The sequence below is a fragment of the Lynx rufus genome, unplaced genomic scaffold (genome assembly GCF_022079265.1).
Source record: "Lynx rufus isolate CCGP_SWC_20201006 ecotype Redwood Valley unplaced genomic scaffold, mLynRuf1.p SCAF_2, whole genome shotgun sequence".
In the NCBI taxonomy this organism is placed as follows: domain Eukaryota; kingdom Metazoa; phylum Chordata; class Mammalia; order Carnivora; family Felidae; genus Lynx; species Lynx rufus.
In genome coordinates this window covers 110,690,320-110,708,900 of record NW_025814834.1, presented here as the reverse complement: position 1 = coordinate 110,708,900, position 18,581 = coordinate 110,690,320, and the positions used below count along the sequence as shown (strand labels likewise).

The window sequence follows — 18,581 nt, the reverse complement described above, 5'->3', positions numbered from 1 at the left end:
GGGTTTGAGCCCCGCATCAGGCTCTGTGCTGACAGCTCAGAACCTGGAGCCTGCGTTGGATTTTGTGTCTCCCTCTCTCTCTCTCTGCTCCTCCCCCATTCATGCTCTGTCTCTCAAATATAAATAAAAGTTAAAAAAAAAAAGTAGCCAGCCCCAAAAGGCTGCAAACCATTTGATCTCATTTATATAACTTTACGGAAAAGATAAAGTGCTGACTCCCCGTGCAGTTTAAAATCTATGATTACAGCTTTGTAGTAGAGGCTAAAGTCTGGGATTGTGATGCCTCCTGCTTTGGTCTTCTTCTTCAAAATTCCTTTGGCTATTCGGGGCCTTTTGTGGTTCCATATGAATTTTAGGATTGCTTGTTCTAGTTTCGAGAAGAATGCTGGTGCAATTTTGATTGGGATTGCATTGAATGTGTAGATAGCTTTGGGTAGTATTGACATTTTGACAATATTTATTTTTCCAATCCATGAGCAGGGAATGTCTTTCCATTTCTTTAAATCTTCTTCAATTACCTTCATAAGCTTTCTATAGTTTTCAGCATACAGATCCTTTACATCTTTGGTTAGATTTATTCCTAGGTATTTTATGCTTCCCAAAGGCAAGGGAATTAAAAGCAAAAGTGAATTACTGGGACCTTATGAAGATAAAAAGCTTCTGCACAGCAAAGGAAACAACCAACAAAACTAAAAGGCAACCAACGGAATGGGAAAAGATATTTGCAAATGACATATCGGACAAAGGGCTAGTATCTAAAATCTATAAAGAGCTCACCAAACTCCACACCCGAAAAACAAATAACCCAGTGAAGAAATGGGCAGAAAACATGAATAGACACCTCTCTAAAGAAGACATCCAGATGGCCAACAGGCACATGAAAAGATGTTCAGCGTCGCTCCTTATCAGGGAAATACAAATCAAAACCACACTCAGGTATCACCTCACGCCAGTCAGAGTGGCCAAAATGAACAAATCAGGAGACTATAGATGCTGGAGAGGATGTGGAGAAACGGGAACCCTCTTGCACTGTTGGTGGGAATGCAAATTGGTGCAGCCACTCTGGAAAGCAGTGTGGAGGTTCCTCAGAAAATTAAAAATAGACCTACCCTATGACCCAGCAATAGCACTGCTAGGAATTTATCCAAGGGATACAGGAGTACTGATGCATAGGGGCACTTGTACCCCAATGTTCATAGCAGCACTCTCAACAATAGCCAAATTATGGAAAGAGCCTAAATGTCCATCAACTGATGAATGGATAAAGAAATTGTGGTATATATACACAATGGAATACTACGTGGCAATGAGAAAAAATGAAATATGTCCTTTTGTAGCAACGTGGATGGAACTGGAGAGTGTAATGCTAAGTGAAATAAGCCATACAGAGAAAGACAGATACCATATGGTTTCACTCTTATGTGGATCCTGAGAAACTTAACAGGAACCCATGGGGGAGGGGAAGGAAAAAAAAAAAAAAGAGGTTAGAGTGGGAGAGAGCCAAAGCATAAGAGACTGTTAAAAACTGAGAACAAACTGAGGGTTGATGGGGGGTGGGAGGGAGGGGAGGGTGGGTGATGGGTATTGAGGAGGGCACCTTTTGGGATGAGCACTGGGTGTTGTATGGAAACCAATTTGTCAATAAATTTCATATATATATATAAAAAAATCTATGTATGACTTTTGACTCCTGCAAAACTTAACTACCAATAGCCTACTGTTGACTGGAAGCCTTACCAATAATACAGTCGATGAACACATACTTTGTAAGTTATATGTATTATATACTGTATTCTCACAATAAAGTTAAGCTAGAGAAAAGAAAATGTTATTGAAATCATAAGGAAGAGGAAATATATTTACAGCATTGTACTGTATTTATAAAAAAAAAAAATCCACATGTATCCACAGCGGACTTGTGCATATCAAACCCTCATTATTCAAGGGTCAGCTCTACAGGGGAGAAAAGAGAAATCGGTGGTTGCCAAAAGCTGGCGTTGGGAAGAGAGGCCACGAGGGAAGTTTTGGGGTGATAGGAACATTCCATATCAGGACTATGATGGGCATTCTGACTGAGTTTGTCAAAACTCATAAAACTATAGATGAACTTTGTATGTAAAACATCTCTCTGTTACAAAGAAACAGGAGAGAACCCACTGACCATGGCTGGGTACTGGGGAGTTGAGGTCCACATCTCTGGGCAACCCCCACCAGAGAATGAGTGAGGGGACGCTGAGGCCTGGCACGGTGCCCAGTGCAGGGCACTCATATAGGCACTTTGCTCTGTGCTCCACCTTAGGCTGGCCAAGACCTGGGCAGATCTGCGTGCAGTGTGAACCTCATCCTGCCAATTCCACCTTCCCTTTCCTGAGTGTCCTATGGGCATCCCAGTTGGGTGACATTTCCTGTCTGTTCCTGCCACCTCCCCCTTCATCTTGCAGGGTCACCCCTCATAGACCTCTTACAGACAGTCTTGACACAGGCTTAGCAACTGCTTCCCCGGTGGCTCAAGCGGACACACCCAGCATTTGCCAAACTGATTTCATCCCACAGTCTTTATTTAAAAGGAATACTTGTTTCAATCCCGTGAAAAACACGCTTAAAGAAAGCTTGTTTACAAGGTCATCAGTCTTTCCCATTCTGGCTTCCCGGGAGCCCCCACACTACCATCTACTTCGTGCTGGTCTTTCCTGTCATGAGGGAACCTGAGTCATGGAAAGGGTATGGCCCATACTGTCCTTCCCCATGGATACCTCCTGGCAGGAAGCTTCCAGCCTACAGGGCCTGGGGAGGAGGGCCAGTTGTGAGGGTGCACACTTACCTTCCAGAATGGGGTTGGCCTCCAGGACCTGCTGTTCAATCCATGAATGCTGGCCGCTGACAGTGGCCAGGAACTGCAGGATGAGCTTGGTGGTCTCCGTCTTACCTGCCCCAGACTCACCACTGTGAAGAGGGCACACAGGGCATCAGTCAATAAACCAGCTGTTTCTTCAGTACCCCTAACTGTTCTGCAGACCCACCACAGGACTGCTTTCTGGTCTGAACAAAGATGCCCTCCCCCCCAAACCCCTGTGCACAAATCCCACCACATTCGCCCTGTGGGTCTCAGCTGTCTACTTTGTATTGGTTATTGGAGAGTTCGTCTTTTCTGCCCTGCTTGGATGGGAGCTCCTTGCAGGCATGGTTGTATCTGGTTCATTCCAGTGTCACCGGCCCAGTGCTCAGTAACTACTGATGAATGAATGGGACCAGATGGCACAATGTCTTGTTGTAATATCCTCTGCGTGAGCAGTGAGTTTATGTTGGCCAGATGGGAGACTGCATCAGTCCTTTTGAAAAGCAATGCAGCATAGGTATCAAACCCTTCAGAATTACCCTGCCTTGAGCCTAAGAAAGCAATCCTAAAATCAGAAAAAGCTTTCTCCACAAAGCTCTCTGTTCACTAAAGTATTATTCATTTATCATCACAATTGCAGAAAATCCGGAGCACCTGGCTGGCTCAGTCAGTGGAGCTTGTGACTTGGAGTTGTAGGTTCAAGCCCCACATTGGGTGTAGACATTACTTAAAAAAAAAAAAATCTTAACAAAGAACCATTGTGGAAAATCAGAAGTACCCTAAAGTGGGGGTGATTAGTTATGGTCCCTCCAGTTAGAGAACACTAGAACCAAGTCTATATGGGGCTTTCAGTAAATGTGGGCAATGCCTATTAGGTACAGTAAAGTGACAAATGTCCACTGTCTTCAGTATAATTGTAACCAAGGGGGTAGGGGAAGCTGTCTCTTCCAGAAGTATCTAGCAATTTTTTCCAACAATATTTTTCTGAAATTTTGTAAAATTTTCATAGTGAATATATATTAATTTCATAATGGTGAGATATGAAAACTTGTTTTTAAAAGTTTCGTAAGGAGTTGAATTAAATTAAAAATATACTCAAATCTGGCACATAGCACACTCAGGTTAATAGGATTAATATTACTGTTATGGAGGCTTGAATATCACTTTTGTATCAATTACTTTTTATTATAGAAAATGTCAAACATTACAAATGGAGGCTTGGGGAGCCTGGATGGCTTAGTCAGTTAAGCGTCTGACTTCAGCTCAGGTCATGATCTTGTGGTTCGTGAGTTTGAGCCCCTCATCGGGCTCTGTGCTGACAGCTCAAAGCCTGGAGCCTGTTTCAAGTTCTGTGTCTCCCTCTCTTTCCGCCCCTCCCCTGCTTGCTCTCTCTGTCTCTCTGAAAAATGAATAAACATTAAAGAAAAACTTAAAAAAAAAAGTGGGGGCTGAATAGTGTCTTGCTAATGAAAGCACTTCTTGTCACCTGATCATAAGTGCAGACTCCCAGGCCCACCTAGGTCCCCTCAGTCAGAATCCAGGCTTTCACAAGTTCCCCAGGAGACTCCTGCACTTTACAGTTTGCATGAGGAACTCCCACAGTCCGATTCCCAGCTTCGACTCCTGGCCAATTTTGTTTCCCACCCTGTCCTATTTTTTTTTTTTTAATTTTTTTTTCCACGTTTATTTATTTTTGGGACAGAGAGAGACAGAGCATGAACGGGGGAGGGGCAGAGAGAGAGGGAGACACAGAATCGGAAACAGGCTCCAGGCTCTGAGCCATCGGCCCAGAGCCCGACGCGGGGCTCGAACTCACGGACCGTGAGATCGTGACCTGGCTGAAGTCGGACGCTTAACCGACTGCGCCACCCAGGCTCCCCTACCCTGTCCTATTTTGAAACAAATCTCAGACAAATATTGCTTCCTCTGAAAATATTAATTAAAAAAAAAGTTTTGATCAAAATGTCACAATCACTGCCTGCTGAGTCAGTCTGATCAGCAGACCTCTGCTGCTCGCCACAAACACCAGCTCCCCAAACAACCCTCCAAGGCAGAGATGGGATGCTGAGGGGAGAGCTGGGATGATTTTCTCATGGCCTTCATGAAGGGGAGGGCAAGAGGAGAAGGAAGTTTGGCTCAGAGTGAGGTTCTGTTCGTACAAAAAGCCACAGATCGGGGTACTCTACCCTCTTCTTGAGGCACTGCTGTCCTGGAAGTGGAGGCCGGCCTGGTGAGCTTCCTGGCCAGTGTGGGGCCCAGCTCGTGGGCAGTATGGGCAGACTCTTGCAGTGAGGCCGGTCTGCCTAGTCCTGGGGGGGCAGGGGCAGATGGGGAGCACACAGAGCAGACAGGCAGAGCCCCAGAGGGAGACAAAGTAGCAGCCCTCATTGGCACATAATTCCATTCACTTCTGGAAACGTGGAAATCACCCCAGGATACCTCCCTGTCTTCTTTTCCAGTGTCCTGGGTTAGAATTCCCTACTTAGCAGCTGTGTGTCTCTGGGAAAGGATCTCAGCCTCTCTGGTGGGAGGTTTCCCACCCAACAGTAAAACAGGAATAAGAAGATCGACTTCAAAGTGCTGCTGAGAACAGCAAATGTGATAATCTCTTGCTCTGGTCTCTGTTCCAACATCCATCCTCAGAGAGGACATGCCTGGTCTGCCCTCCCTCTAGAACAACAACCCATCACTGTCTTTCCTCTTTCCCTACAATGCTTTTCTTCAAAGCTCTCATTACCTCCTGTCCCCCCCCAAATTGGCTTATTTATTGTCTGTCTCCCCTTCTAGAATGTAAGCTCCATAAGGTAGGGATTTTAGTCCCTTTCATTTGCTGCTGTCTCCCCATGTTAGTACAGAACAGGTGTGCAACCAGAGCACAGTGGACCCTCGAATGAATGAATGAATGAATGGCTCTACTGTAGCTCCAAGCAATGTGCCCTGAGCCAAATTCCCCCTCCCCCTTCCTTTCCCTCTCTCCCTGCCTTCCCTCAGGAGGGCCTGTGCAGGAAGCAGGGAGGCCAGGCCAGGCAGAGGGCCTCTGAAGCAGGGTCAGGACCTGGATTGGAGGAGGACATGTCCCTCCTGGGCCCCAGAAACCTGAAAGCTGCCCACTGGAGCTGCTGCTACCCCTGTCCTCACCTGAGGCCTGCCCAGAGATTTGTGTGTGTGTGTGTGTGTGTGTGTGTGTGTGTGTGTGTGTGTGACATCACCTATTTGACCCCTGTGTTCCCAAGAAGCCATCCTGGGTCCCATTTCTAAAAGTGCCCATCCCCATTTCTCCTTCCTTGTCTGAGGAAATATTCACGAAGGCTGGGGCAGTGCAGGCCCTGCTGATGCAGTGGAAGAGCTGATTCTGAAGGAAGGAAGCCCTGGAGGGACCTGTCAGGGTGGAGGGGCAGTAGGGAGCAGGTATAGGTGAGATGTGTGCCCTTGAGGAGGCTGTGTGCAGCTGAATGGGAGCCCCTAAATCAAACAGGCCTTGTAGGCAGGCTGATTTGGAGAGGTTTAGGGAGAGGGGATGCTCCCTGCTTTACTAGAAACTAGTGCCTGGCCCATGTGATTCCCCAGGGACATGGGGAGCCTGACCCCCCCACCTGATAATGCAGCACTGGTCCCTCTTATTCCTCTTCATGTTGAAATAGCAGTTGTTGGCGATGGCAAAGACGTGCGGTGGTAGCTCACCCATGTGGTGGTTGTAATACAGCTGCACCTGCTCCAGGGTGTAGAGGGGCAGCACCTGGAACGGGTTCACGGCCACCAGGATGGAGCCTGTGTATGTCTGGGGAAGGGAACAGGTGGTTAGTGCTCTCTGCTCTGAAGGCCAGGTCTGCCTGGCCCTGACCTTGACCTTGAGTGTGGCCTGCTGAGGGCTACCAGGACTAGCTGAGTCTGGCGGGGAAGAGGGGTCTGATTCTGGGCCAGGGAGACAAGACATTCAGCTGGAAAGATGGGGATGTTCACCGCAAACAAAAGCTGGGGGTGAGTACATTCACAGGAAGATTAGATGAGGTCTTTGTTAAATGTTTAGCATTCTGTCTCGTGTTCAGAAGGCTCAATAAAAGTGGGCTGAATTTATGAAGTGAGTCTTCACCTGCCTCTCACCTGACCACATGAGGCTGGTCAACAAGCGTAGCCTCCACTGATCCCTCCTAGGACCCTGTTCAGGACCACCTGGTTATCTGGAGCCCCCACTAGTCCTGGGAATGGGACAGGGAGAGCCACCTCATCAAGTCACATGATTATCCACATCCAAATTTTCATTTTAGGAATAGAGAGTTTAATGTCTCTGACTCCAAGGACTATGACAGCCAGATAAAAGAATGCAAGCATAAGCTCTTTGGAAAGGATAAACTGTAATTCACTTTAGCTTGTTGGCGTTATCAGTCCCAGGATCTCTGAATCACATTCAGCCAGTGTGCACTCAGTGTATTCTATTGCCCCCTTCCACCACAGAGCCTCCTCACTCTCCTGACCAGCCCTCCCCTCTTTTCAGGGTCCCCTGCTCACTCATCCCTGAAGGGAGAAGCCCAGGCAGGCAGTGAGGCCACACCCACTCAGGGCGGGGCTGGAGCCAGTTTTGAATGCTCAGTCTCCTGGGAACATCGCATTGGAAGGAGAATATGAGGCTTAGGGCTGGGGTGAGCCTCCCGTCCACTGCCAGGTTTTGGGAGAAGGACCCACATCAATCTGCACGGCCCTCCTGACCATCACAGGACTCACTTCACAAGAGAGCAGGGGTCTGCTGCCTAGTGACCCTGTCTCTGCCAAATGCCTAGGAAGGAACATAAGACTATGCCCACCCCCCTGGACTCTGGTCCACTTGGCCATCAGAGCAGGCCTTCCACTCAGCCACAGATGAAGGGGGTGCAGCACTAATTGAGCACCTACTGTGTGCTAGGGACTGTGCTGGCATGCTGCCTGTCAGCTTTCTGAGACTGCAAGGTATTATGATGCCAAGGAAAAGCATTAAGTTCCTTGCCTACCTCACACAGTGAGGGTGGGGGTGGGGGTGGGTGGGTGGGGACTGAACCAGTTGTGCCTGGCTCCAAACCTCTGGTGCCTGTTTTTTTTTTTCTTCCCCAGCCAGGAGGTCAGTGCACATGGACCAAGCCCCCTGAGCAGGGGGTGGAAACGGGGACTCACATAGATCTTGTGCTGCTGGTAACGGATCAGGAGATTGTGCACCATGTCTGCCTCGCTCAGGTCCCCCAGGCGGATCATGTCGTCCACACCTTGCATTGAATTGGGGTGCATGGGGCTGAGGGTATCAAGGTCCTCTGCTCGGATCCAGTGTTCCTGGAACAAAGGGCACAGACTCCCCTGAGGGGTGGCCTCCACATGGGCCAAACCACTGCACCTCTTCTCCAAGTTCTCAGCACATCAGCTGACCTGGTGGCCTGAGTCTCTGGCTGAGGTCAAGGAAAACCTGAGGGAGGATCAGGGCAGTTTGCAGTTGAAGAAAGGACGTGTCTAGAGCCAGGGGTCAGTGTGAAGCCAGGCGTCAGTGTGAAGCCAAGTGTCAGTGTGAAGCCAGGGGTCAGTGTGAAGCCAAGCGTCAGTGTGAAGCCAGGGGTCAGTGTGAAGTCAGGCGTCAGTGTGAAGCCAGGGGTCAGTGTGAAGCCAGGCGTCAGTGTGAAGCCAGGTGTCAGTGTGAAGCCAGGCGTCAGTGTGAAGCCAGGTGTCAGTGTGAAGCCAAGTGTCAGTGTGAAGCCAGGGGTCAGTGTGAAGCCAGGAGTCAGTGTGAAGCCAGGCGTCAGTGTGAAGCCAGGGGTCAGTGTGAAGCCAGGCGTCAGTGTGAAGCCAAGCGTCAGTGTGAAGCCGAGTGTCAGTGTGAAGCCAGGTGTCAGTGTGAAGCCAGGCGTCAGTGTGAAGCCAGGGGTCAGTGTGAAGCCAAGCGTCAGTGTGAAGCCAGGGGTCAGTGTGAAGCCAGGCGTCAGTGTGAAGCCAGGGGTCAGTGTGAAGCCAAGTGTCAGTGTGAAGCCAAGTGTCAGTGTGAAGGCAGGGGTCAGTGTGAAGCCAAGTGTCAGTGTGAAGCCAGGCGTCACTGTGAAGCCAGGGGTCAGTGTGAAGCCAGGGGTCAGTGTGAAGCCAAGCATCAGTGTGAAGCCAGGTGTCAGTGTGAAGCCAAATGTCAGTGTGAAGCCAGGAGTCAGTGTGAAGCCAAGTGTCAGTGTGAAGGCAGGGGTCAGTGTGAAGCCAAGTGTCAGTGTGAAGCCAGGCGTCACTGTGAAGCCAGGCGTCACTGTGAAGCCAGGGGTCAGTGTGAAGCCAAATGTCAGTGTGAAGCCAAGTGTCAGTGTGAAGCCAAGTGTCAGTGTGAAGGCAGGGGTCAGTGTGAAGCCAAGTGTCAGTGTGAAGCCAGGCGTCACTGTGAAGCCAGGCGTCACTGTGAAGCCAGGGGTCAGTGTGAAGCCAAGCGTCAGTGTGAAGCCAGGGGTCAGTGTGAAGCCAGGCGTCAGTGTGAAGCCAGGGGTCAGTGTGAAGCCAAGTGTCAGTGTGAAGCCAAGTGTCAGTGTGAAGGCAGGGGTCAGTGTGAAGCCAGGCGTCACTGTGAAGCCAGGTGTCAGTGTGAAGCCAGGCATCACTGTGAAGCCAGGCGTCAGTGTGAAGCCAGGCGTCAGTGTGAAGCCAGGCGTCAGTGTGAAGCCAGGGGTCAGTGTGAAGCCAGGCATCAGTGTGAAGCCAGGGGTCAGTGTGAAGCCAGGCGTCAGTGTGAAGCCAAGTGTCAGTGTGAAGCCAAGTGTCAGTGTGAAGCCAAGTGTCAGTGTGAAGCCAGGGGTCAGTGTGAAGCCAAGCATCAGTGTGAAGCCAGGGGTCAGTGTGAAGCCAGGGGTCAGTGTGAAGCCAGGCGTCAGTGTGAAGCCAGGCGTCAGTGTGAAGCCGAGTGTCAGTGTGAAGCCAGGTGTCAGTGTGAAGCCAAGCGTCAGTGTGAAGCCAGGGGTCAGTGTGAAGCCAGGCGTCAGTGTGAAGCCAAGTGTCAGTGTGAAGCCAAGTGTCAGTGTGAAGCCAAGTGTCAGTGTGAAGCCAGGGGTCAGTGTGAAGCCAAGCATCAGTGTGAAGCCAGGGGTCAGTGTGAAGCCAGGGGTCAGTGTGAAGCCAAGCATCAGTGTGAAGCCAGGTATCAGTGTGAAGCCAGGTGTCAGTGTGAAGCCAAGCATCAGTGTGAAGCCAAGTGTCAGTGTGAAGCCAGGTATCAGTGTGAAGCCAGGTGTCAGTGTGAAGCCAGGCGTCAGTGTGAAGCCAGGGGTCAGTGTGAAGCCAGGCATCAGTGTGAAGCCAGGGGTCAGTGTGAAGCCAGGCGTCAGTGTGAAGCCAAGTGTCAGTGTGAAGCCAAGTGTCAGTGTGAAGCCAAGCGTCAGTGTGAAGCCAGGGGTCAGTGTGAAGCCAAGCATCAGTGTGAAGCCAGGGGTCAGTGTGAAGCCAAGTGTCAGTGTGAAGCCAGGTATCAGTGTGAAGCCAGGTGTCAGTGTGAAGCCAAGCATCAGTGTGAAGCCAAGTGTCAGTGTGAAGCCAGGTATCAGTGTGAAGCCAGGTGTCAGTGTGAAGCCAGGCGTCAGTGTGAAGCCAAGCGTCAGTGTGAAGCCAAGCGTCAGTGTGAAGCCAGGCGTCAGTGTGAAGCCAAGCATCAGTGTGAAGCCAGGGGTCAGTGTGAAGCCAGGCGTCAGTGTGAAGCCAAGCATCAGTGTGAAGCCAGGGGTCAGTGTGAAGCCAGGGGTCAGTGTGAAGCCAAGTGTCAGTGTGAAGCCAGGTATCAGTGTGAAGCCAGGTGTCAGTGTGAAGCCAAGCATCAGTGTGAAGCCAAGTGTCAGTGTGAAGCCAGGTATCAGTGTGAAGCCAGGTGTCAGTGTGAAGCCAGGCGTCAGTGTGAAGCCAGGGGTCAGTGTGAAGCCAGGCATCAGTGTGAAGCCAGGGGTCAGTGTGAAGCCAGGCGTCAGTGTGAAGCCAAGTGTCAGTGTGAAGCCAAGTGTCAGTGTGAAGCCAGGGGTCAGTGTGAAGCCAAGCATCAGTGTGAAGCCAGGGGTCAGTGTGAAGCCAGGGGTCAGTGTGAAGCCAAGTGTCAGTGTGAAGCCAGGTATCAGTGTGAAGCCAGGTGTCAGTGTGAAGCCAGGGGTCAGTGTGAAGCCAGGCGTCAGTGTGAAGCCAGGGGTCAGTGTGAAGCCAGGCATCAGTGTGAAGCCAGGGGTCAGTGTGAAGCCAGGCGTCAGTGTGAAGCCAAGTGTCAGTGTGAAGCCAAGTGTCAGTGTGAAGCCAAGTGTCAGTGTGAAGCCAGGGGTCAGTGTGAAGCCAAGCATCAGTGTGAAGCCAGGGGTCAGTGTGAAGCCAGGGGTCAGTGTGAAGCCAAGTGTCGGTGTGAAGCCAGGTATCAGTGTGAAGCCAGGTATCAGTGTGAAGCCAGGTGTCAGTGTGAAGCCAGGTATCAGTGTGAAGCCAAGTGTCAGTGTGAAGCCAGGTATCAGTGTGAAGCCAGGTGTCAGTGTGAAGCCAGGCGTCAGTGTGAAGCCAAGCGTCAGTGTGAAGCCAGGGGTCAGTGTGAAGCCAGGCGTCAGTGTGAAGCCAGGCGTCAGTGTGAAGCCAAGTGTCAGTGTGAAGCCAAGCATCAGTGTGAAGCCAGGGGTCAGTGTGAAGCCAAGTGTCAGTGTGAAGCCAGGTGTCAGTGTGAAGCCAAACGTCAGTGTGAAGCCAAGTGTCAGTGTGAAGCCAGGCGTCAGTGTGAAGCCAGGCTTCAGTGTGAAGCCAGGCGTCAGTGTGAAGCCAGGGGTCAGTGTGAAGCCAGGCGTCAGTGTGAAGCCAGGGGTCAGTGTGAAGCCAGAGCTAATGGTGAATTTCAGACCAGGGTCAGAGTAGCTTGTAGCCAGAAGTCAGATTTGGCTGTCATTGAGATCAGGGGCAGGATCACCTGGGGGCCTCACAGATGGCTGGAATAAATGCATGCAAGTAAAAGTGCTTTGTAAACTGTAAAACATCACTTCGCAAATGGAAGATATAATCATTCATGTTTTACTGGCCCCCTAATATGCAGCTTACAGGTCATAGCCTAGAAACTTCTCCCTGGAGGCCAAGTCTCCACATACCCCATGCTGCATCACCTCAGCAAAGAAGTTTGCCTGAGGGGGACTGAAGGGATGAGCTGGACCCCTAGCCCTGCATGCCCTTCCTCATGGCACCACACTTGGCTGACGCTACCCCCCAACCCCCAGATGGCTGAGCTGCAACCCTGCAGGCCACCCCAGCTTCCACATCTCTCTCACCTGGGCTGTTCTGTTCAGTACCAGCTGAGCCTCGTCTTCTTCCTCCTCACACTCCTCCTCTCCTCAAAGAACATCTTTCCTTCTCTCCTCCTGGTCTCCAGGCTTACCCTCCTTTACTTGGCAAAGCAGCTTTCTGCCACCCTCTCCTCTCTGTCACAGCCCCTTCCTCACTTCCCTATTTCCTACTTCCCTTAATTGGCCTAGTTTTCCATCTACCTACTCACTCCTTGCTCTTTCATTATAGAAACATTCCCCAAGACAGACACATGATGTCCCCCATGACAGGACCCCACTGTGGTCTGTTCTACTGGGTAGGTTTCCCCCCATCTGGGTTCTGAAACCCCTGGTGTTGGAGAGCAGTGACAGAAGAGGAAAGGGGCTCAGGGTCCTAGAGGGGTGGGGTTGGGGTGGGGCTGAGAGGGCCCAGCCTCCCTGAAGAGCCTGGCCACACTGACCTTGCCCTCATCATCTTCAACCAAGATCTTGCCAGGCTTTGTTTCCTTGATGATGCACCCAATAGCCACGCTGGTCTTGTTGGCAGGGAGGGGGTTCAGCCACACATGGTCACCCTGGACAGAAGAGAGAAGACAGTGGTCAAACACCTGTTCCATGTTCCCTTTCCTGCTCAAGACTTACCTCTCCTGGGGGCCGTCTTTTCCAATGCTCTCTTCATATCCCCTCCTCCTCTTTCCCTCTCCTTCTTATTCCCTCTCTCCTTTCCCACTCTCTCTTGCTCTTGCCAGGATGGCAGTGGGAGGTAGCAATGGAAGATTCTCTGGCCTACCTTGGTTCTAGGAAACAGACAAGCCATATTTGCAGGAAAACAGTCCCACCGTGAGGTGGAAAAAGAGTCTTTGCCCTGTGAATAGCCCTATAGGACCGAAACCTGTTGGGTGAGGAGAAGCAAAGACTAAAATCTCATAAGTTTCTGCTAGCCTGTGACATGGCATTGACCCATATGAACTTCCTTCTGACCCAAGAAAGCTCACCCCATTCAAAGAAGAGTAATCCCCAAACCAGCACAGGTCTACATACAAAGATACTGAAATCCAAAAGGAGGAAGGGAGCAAGTGACTAATACCAGGAAAAACAAACAAACCAACAAAACTGTCAGAGAACAGTGGAAGTTGTGGCCAAGTATTTCACCATAGTTTCCAAAAATGTACTGAAGAGTAGATCAGAAGCAAGAGCTCAGAAATTAGATGCTGAGACAAGTGAAAGGGATGAGAATTGAGTTGGCAAAGCTCAAAAAAGAAATGGAAGAGATAACATGGACCAGGAATGAAAGCAGAATTGGAAACAACAGAAAAACAATCACTGCTATAAACATAGTAAAGATCACTGAAGATAGGAGGAGAGGGCGAGCTGAATGACAGAGAAATTTTTTAAATGAGGATTAGGAAGAAAAGGATAGATAGGGAAGATGGACAAAAATACGTGGGCACCCAAAGAAGATAACTGGAAATAAAACCCAGGAAGATTATTTAAAGATATAATTCAAGACAACTTTCCAGATATTAAAGAAACCTTGCATCTATAGATTGAAAGCACACCAGGTACCAGGATATAATGACAAAGAAAAATCAGCTCCAGGACATATACTAGTAAAGGTTTTTGAGCTTTGAAAATAAAGATGAGTTCACTTCTAAGGAGAAAGTTCAGGACAAATTCAAATCCTATAGAGAGCTGAACAACTAAAAGATCTCAAGAAAAGAGCAACCTACCTATTAGTATGGCCACTACCAAAAGAACAGAAAACATCAAGTGTTAGAGGAACTGGAACTGTTATACACTGCTGGTGGGATTGTAAACTGGTATAGCCACTGGGGAAAATAATAGGGAGATTCCTCAAAAAAGTAAAAATGTATATACCATATGACCCAGCAATCCCACTTCTGAGTATACATCCAAAGAAATTCAAAGAAGGATCGTAAAGACATATGTGTACTCCTATGTTCATTGCAGCATTATTCACAATAGCCATAGGTGAAAGCAATCCAAGTGCCCATTAACATATGAATAAACAAACAAAATGTGATGTATACATACAAAGGAATATCCTTAAAATGGAAGGAAATCCTGTTATGTGGTGCAGTATGGATGGACCTCAAGGACATCATGCCAAGTGAGATAAGCTAGTCACAAAAAGACAAATACTCCATGATTCCACTATAAGAAGTATCTAAAAGAGTTGGGGCATGTGGATGGCTTAGATGGTTGAGCGTCAGACTTTGGCTCAGGTCATGATCTCACAGTCATGGGTTCAAGCCCCACATCGGGCTCTGTGCTGACAGCTCAAAGCCTGGAGCCTGCTTTGGATTCTGTGTCTCCCTTTCTCTTTGCCCCTCCCCTGTTCTCTCTCTCTCTCTCTCTCTCTCTCTCAAAAGTAAATAAGCCTTAAGAAAAAAAAGAAGTATCTAAAATAATCAAAATCACAGAAACAGAAAATAGAAAGGTGGTTGCCAAGGGCTGGAGGAGGAATGAGGGAAAATAGTGTTTAGTGAACACAGAATTCCAAGTTTGCAAGATTAAAAGTTCTTAGGTCTGGGGCTGCCTGGGTAGCTCAGTCAGTTAAGCAGCTGACTTCAGCTCAGGTCATCATCTTGCGGTTCATGGGTTCGAGCCCCGTGTCTGGCTTTGTGCTAACAGCTCAGAGCCTGGAACCTGCTTCTGATTCTGTGTCTCCCTTTCTCTCTGCCCCTCCCCTGCTTACACTCTGTCTCTCTCTCCCTCTCAAAAATAAATAAACATTTTTTAAAAATTAAAAAAAAAGTTCTCAGATCTGTTGCACAACAATGTGAATATACTTGATGCTGAACTGTGTGCTTAAAAATGGTAAATTTAGCGTTAGGCATTTTTTTTTTTTACCACAATGAAAAAAGAAAGAAAAAAGAAATCCAGTAACTTTTTACCCAGCCAAATCGTCCTTCCGTATAAAGGTAACAAACATTTTTGAAGATACAATATTATTCCCACAAGCCTTCTAGAAAAAAAAACTGGGGAAGAAAGTTCAGTCAATAGTACAAGGAATAAAAATAGATCCACATCGACACTCATGATCATGAAGTTTCAAAATACTTGGGACGAAGAGAAAATCATGAAAGCTTTCAGAGAGAAAAAAAAAAGATTTTGTACAAAGGCTCAAAAATGAGAATGGTTGGCACAAAAACAAACACTCAGATCAATGGAACAGAATACAGAACCCAGAAATGGACCCACAAACATATGGCCAACTAATCTTTGACAAAGCAGGAAAGAATATCCAATGGAATAACGACAGTCTCTTCAGCAAGTGGTGCTGGAAAAACTGGACAGCGACATGCAGAAAAATGAACCTGGACAACTTTCTTACACCATACACAAAAATCAACTCAAAATGGATGAAAGACCTAAATGTAAGACAAGAAACCAACAAAATCCTATAGGAGAAAGCAAGGCACAAACCTCTTTGACCTTGGCTGCAGCAACTTCTTACTGAACACATCTTCAGAGGCAAGGGAAACAAAAGCAAAAATGAACTATTGGGACCTCATCAAAGTAAAAAGCTTCTGCACAGCAAAGGAAACAATCAGAAAAACTAAAAGGCAACTGACAGAATGGGAGAAGATATTTGCAAATGACATATCAGATAAAAGGTTAGTATCCAAAATCTATAAAGAATTTATCCAACTCAACACCCAAAAAACAAATAATGCAGTGACGAAATGGGCAAAAGACATGAATAGACACTTCTCCAAGAAGACATGCAGATGGCCAACTGACACATGAAAAAATGCTCAACATTACTTATCATCAGGGAAATACAAATAAAAACCACAATGAGATACCACCTCACACCCATCAGAATGGCTAACATTAACAAGTCAGGCAACAACAGATGTTGGCAAGGATAGGGAGAAAGAGGATCTCTTTTGCACTGCTGGTGGGAATGCAAGCTGGTGCAGCCATGCTGGACAACAGTATGGAGGTTCCTCAAAAAATTAAAAATAGAACTACCCTATGACCCACCAATTGCACTGCTAGGTATTTATCCAAGGGATACAGGTATGCTGTTTCAAAGGGACACGTGCACCCCAATGTTTATAGCAGCATTATCTACAATAGCCAAAGTATGGAAAGAGCCCAAATGTCCATCAATGGATGAATGGATAAAGAAGATGTGGTATATATGTACAATGGAGTATTACTCTGCAATCAAAAAAGAATGAAATCTTGCCATTTGCAAATATGTGGATGGAACTAGAAGATATTATGCTAAGCAGAATTATTTGGTCAGAGAAAGACAAATATCATATGACTTCACTCATATGAGGACTTTAAGACACAGAACAGATGTACACAAGGGAAGGGAGGCAAAAATAATATAAAAAGAGGGAGGGGGACAAAACATAAGAGACTCTTAAATATGGAGAACAGAGGGTTACTGGAGAGGTTGTGGGAGGGTGGATGAGCTAAATGGGTAAGGGACATTAAGGAACCTACTCCTGAAGTCATTGTTGCACTATATGGTAACTAATTTGGATGTAAATTAAAAAAATAAAATAAATAAATAAATAAATAAAAATTAATTTAATTTAATATTAAAAATTAAATTAACAATTGTGTTGCATTATGCTAAAAAAAATGAGAATGGTGTCAGATTTCTCAACAGTAATGCTGGAAGCCAGAAGACAACATGGAATAAACATCTTCACAATTCTCAGGGAAAATTCTGTCCAGTACAGAATCCCATGCCCAGCTGACACATGTGAATAAATGTATTTTAGATATGCAAGTTGTTACCCCTTCTCAGAAAGCTATTGCAGGATGTGCTAGATCAAAATGAGGGAGTAATCCAAGAGAAAGACCTCAGGTCCAGGAGTAGGGAGTTAGTACAAAGGAGAGACAAAAGGCATATTCAGACTGGCTGTGAAGGAGCTCCCAAGATGATGTCAAGATGTGTGCCTCAGAAATACAAGACATAGTCTAGATATCACAAGTCAGCAACTCTGGGAGAGATTTCCCTCTGAGGATGAAACTGGTTGACCTCCTGATGAGTCAGAACATTTTGAGAGAAGACTGACATGTCTGGGAGAAAGTGGGGGTGTTAAAGGCATGATAAATACACAGAAACCTTAGCAGGTGGGGAAAAGACAATTACAAAGTCTAGCAAAGGAAAGCACGGTGCTTAGAGTACGCTGGCTCACTTCAGGGTAGCATTTACTTAGATAAAATAAGTAAACTCAATATGCAGATCTGATCAAAGCTAGGTTTAACAATTTGGGGAGGACAGAGACATGAGTAGCATACTTGTGAGTGCCCGGAGGGGGGTAGGCTCATGGAGCTAGGGCCTTTCTTACATGGCAGGAAGTCAGTCATCGATGATGCCTGAACGCAAAAACTCCAGTAGCACTGTGAGCCTGTTCTTTCCAGACACAGAGGGAAATACCCAAGAATCAATAGCAGGCTTGACAGTGGTCACCTCTGGGGAAGAGGCAGTGGGAAACTGATTCTTTAAACGGTATGTCTGTACAATTTTATAAAAATGGAAGCCAAATTAAAAAAGAACTGCAGGGGCGCCTGAGTGGCTCAGTCGGTTAAGCGTCCGACTTCGGCTCAGGTCATGATCTCACGGTCCATGAGTTCAAGCCCCACGTCAGGCTCTGTGCTGACAGTTCAGAGCCTGGAGCCTGCTTCCGATTCTGTGTCTCCCTCTCTCTCTGACCCTCCCCTGTTCATGCTCTGTCTCTCTCTGTCTCAAAACTAATAAATAAACATTAAAAAAAATTAAAAAAAAAAGAACTGCAAGGAACAGTTGCTGCAGGATACAGAAAACCAGTTTGACAACATACTGGGCCCAGTGAACGAATCAGATCATACCAGACACCTCAGAGATCCCGGAGAAGCTTTCTTACAAAGAGGATGAAATTGTAGCATGCAGCTGAAGCCACTGGCAGATCATCAAAGCAAGATTGAAAGTCAAAGGCAGACGATGGGCATCTCACAGCAAACTTGACCTTAACCAGAGATGAACAAGAGAGGCACCATGTCCAATCCAGACTGCGGAGGCATGAGCCCCACATGGGCTGGAAGAAGAAATCAAAGAACATGAGTTTTGTTCCCTCCATTTGGCCAAAGCTCTACTAGGAAATAAATGAGGAGCCACATCACAGAAAATAGAGCTTCTTCATGACCTCCATCAGCAGGAAAAGACTGCAAGAGCTGCTGAATCAGGAAAAGAATGGAGAAGAGAAATAGCATCTCTCAGCCATGAAGAAAGTAAGAGTGTCTATGGAGACTCATGAAATGGAGGAGGAGTTGAAGAAAGCAGGGAGATGTGAGGAGTCCTGGGAGTCCTCCTTGCTCTGCGTGATAGGAAATACATGACAGCTGGGTGCGGGAAGAGCTCTTGCTGGAGAGAATGTGGGAGTGCCCCAGCATGAGACAGAAACTACTGCAAAGGCCAGAAGCCATGAACAACCCACTCCTTGGAGACCTGCTCCTTCATACTAATGTCT

At 47.6% G+C, this 18,581-nt stretch overlaps 1 protein-coding gene across 1 annotated transcript in view; it reads right to left on the bottom strand.

The window, feature by feature from the left end:
* The window catches only part of MYO7B (myosin VIIB), a 71,867-nt gene extending 56,038 nt beyond the window's left edge, over positions 1 to 15,829 (bottom strand). The window contains exons 1-5 of the mRNA XM_047084912.1: positions 15,812 to 15,829; positions 12,540 to 12,653; positions 7,979 to 8,131; positions 6,430 to 6,614; positions 2,822 to 2,943 (exon numbers count right to left, since the gene is read on the bottom strand). Coding sequence (XP_046940868.1) covers positions 2,822 to 2,943; positions 6,430 to 6,614; positions 7,979 to 8,131; positions 12,540 to 12,653; positions 15,812 to 15,829 — 592 coding nt within the window. The remainder of the gene's footprint in view (positions 1 to 2,821; positions 2,944 to 6,429; positions 6,615 to 7,978; positions 8,132 to 12,539; positions 12,654 to 15,811) is intronic.
* Positions 15,830 to 18,581: the final 2,752 nt, after the last annotated feature.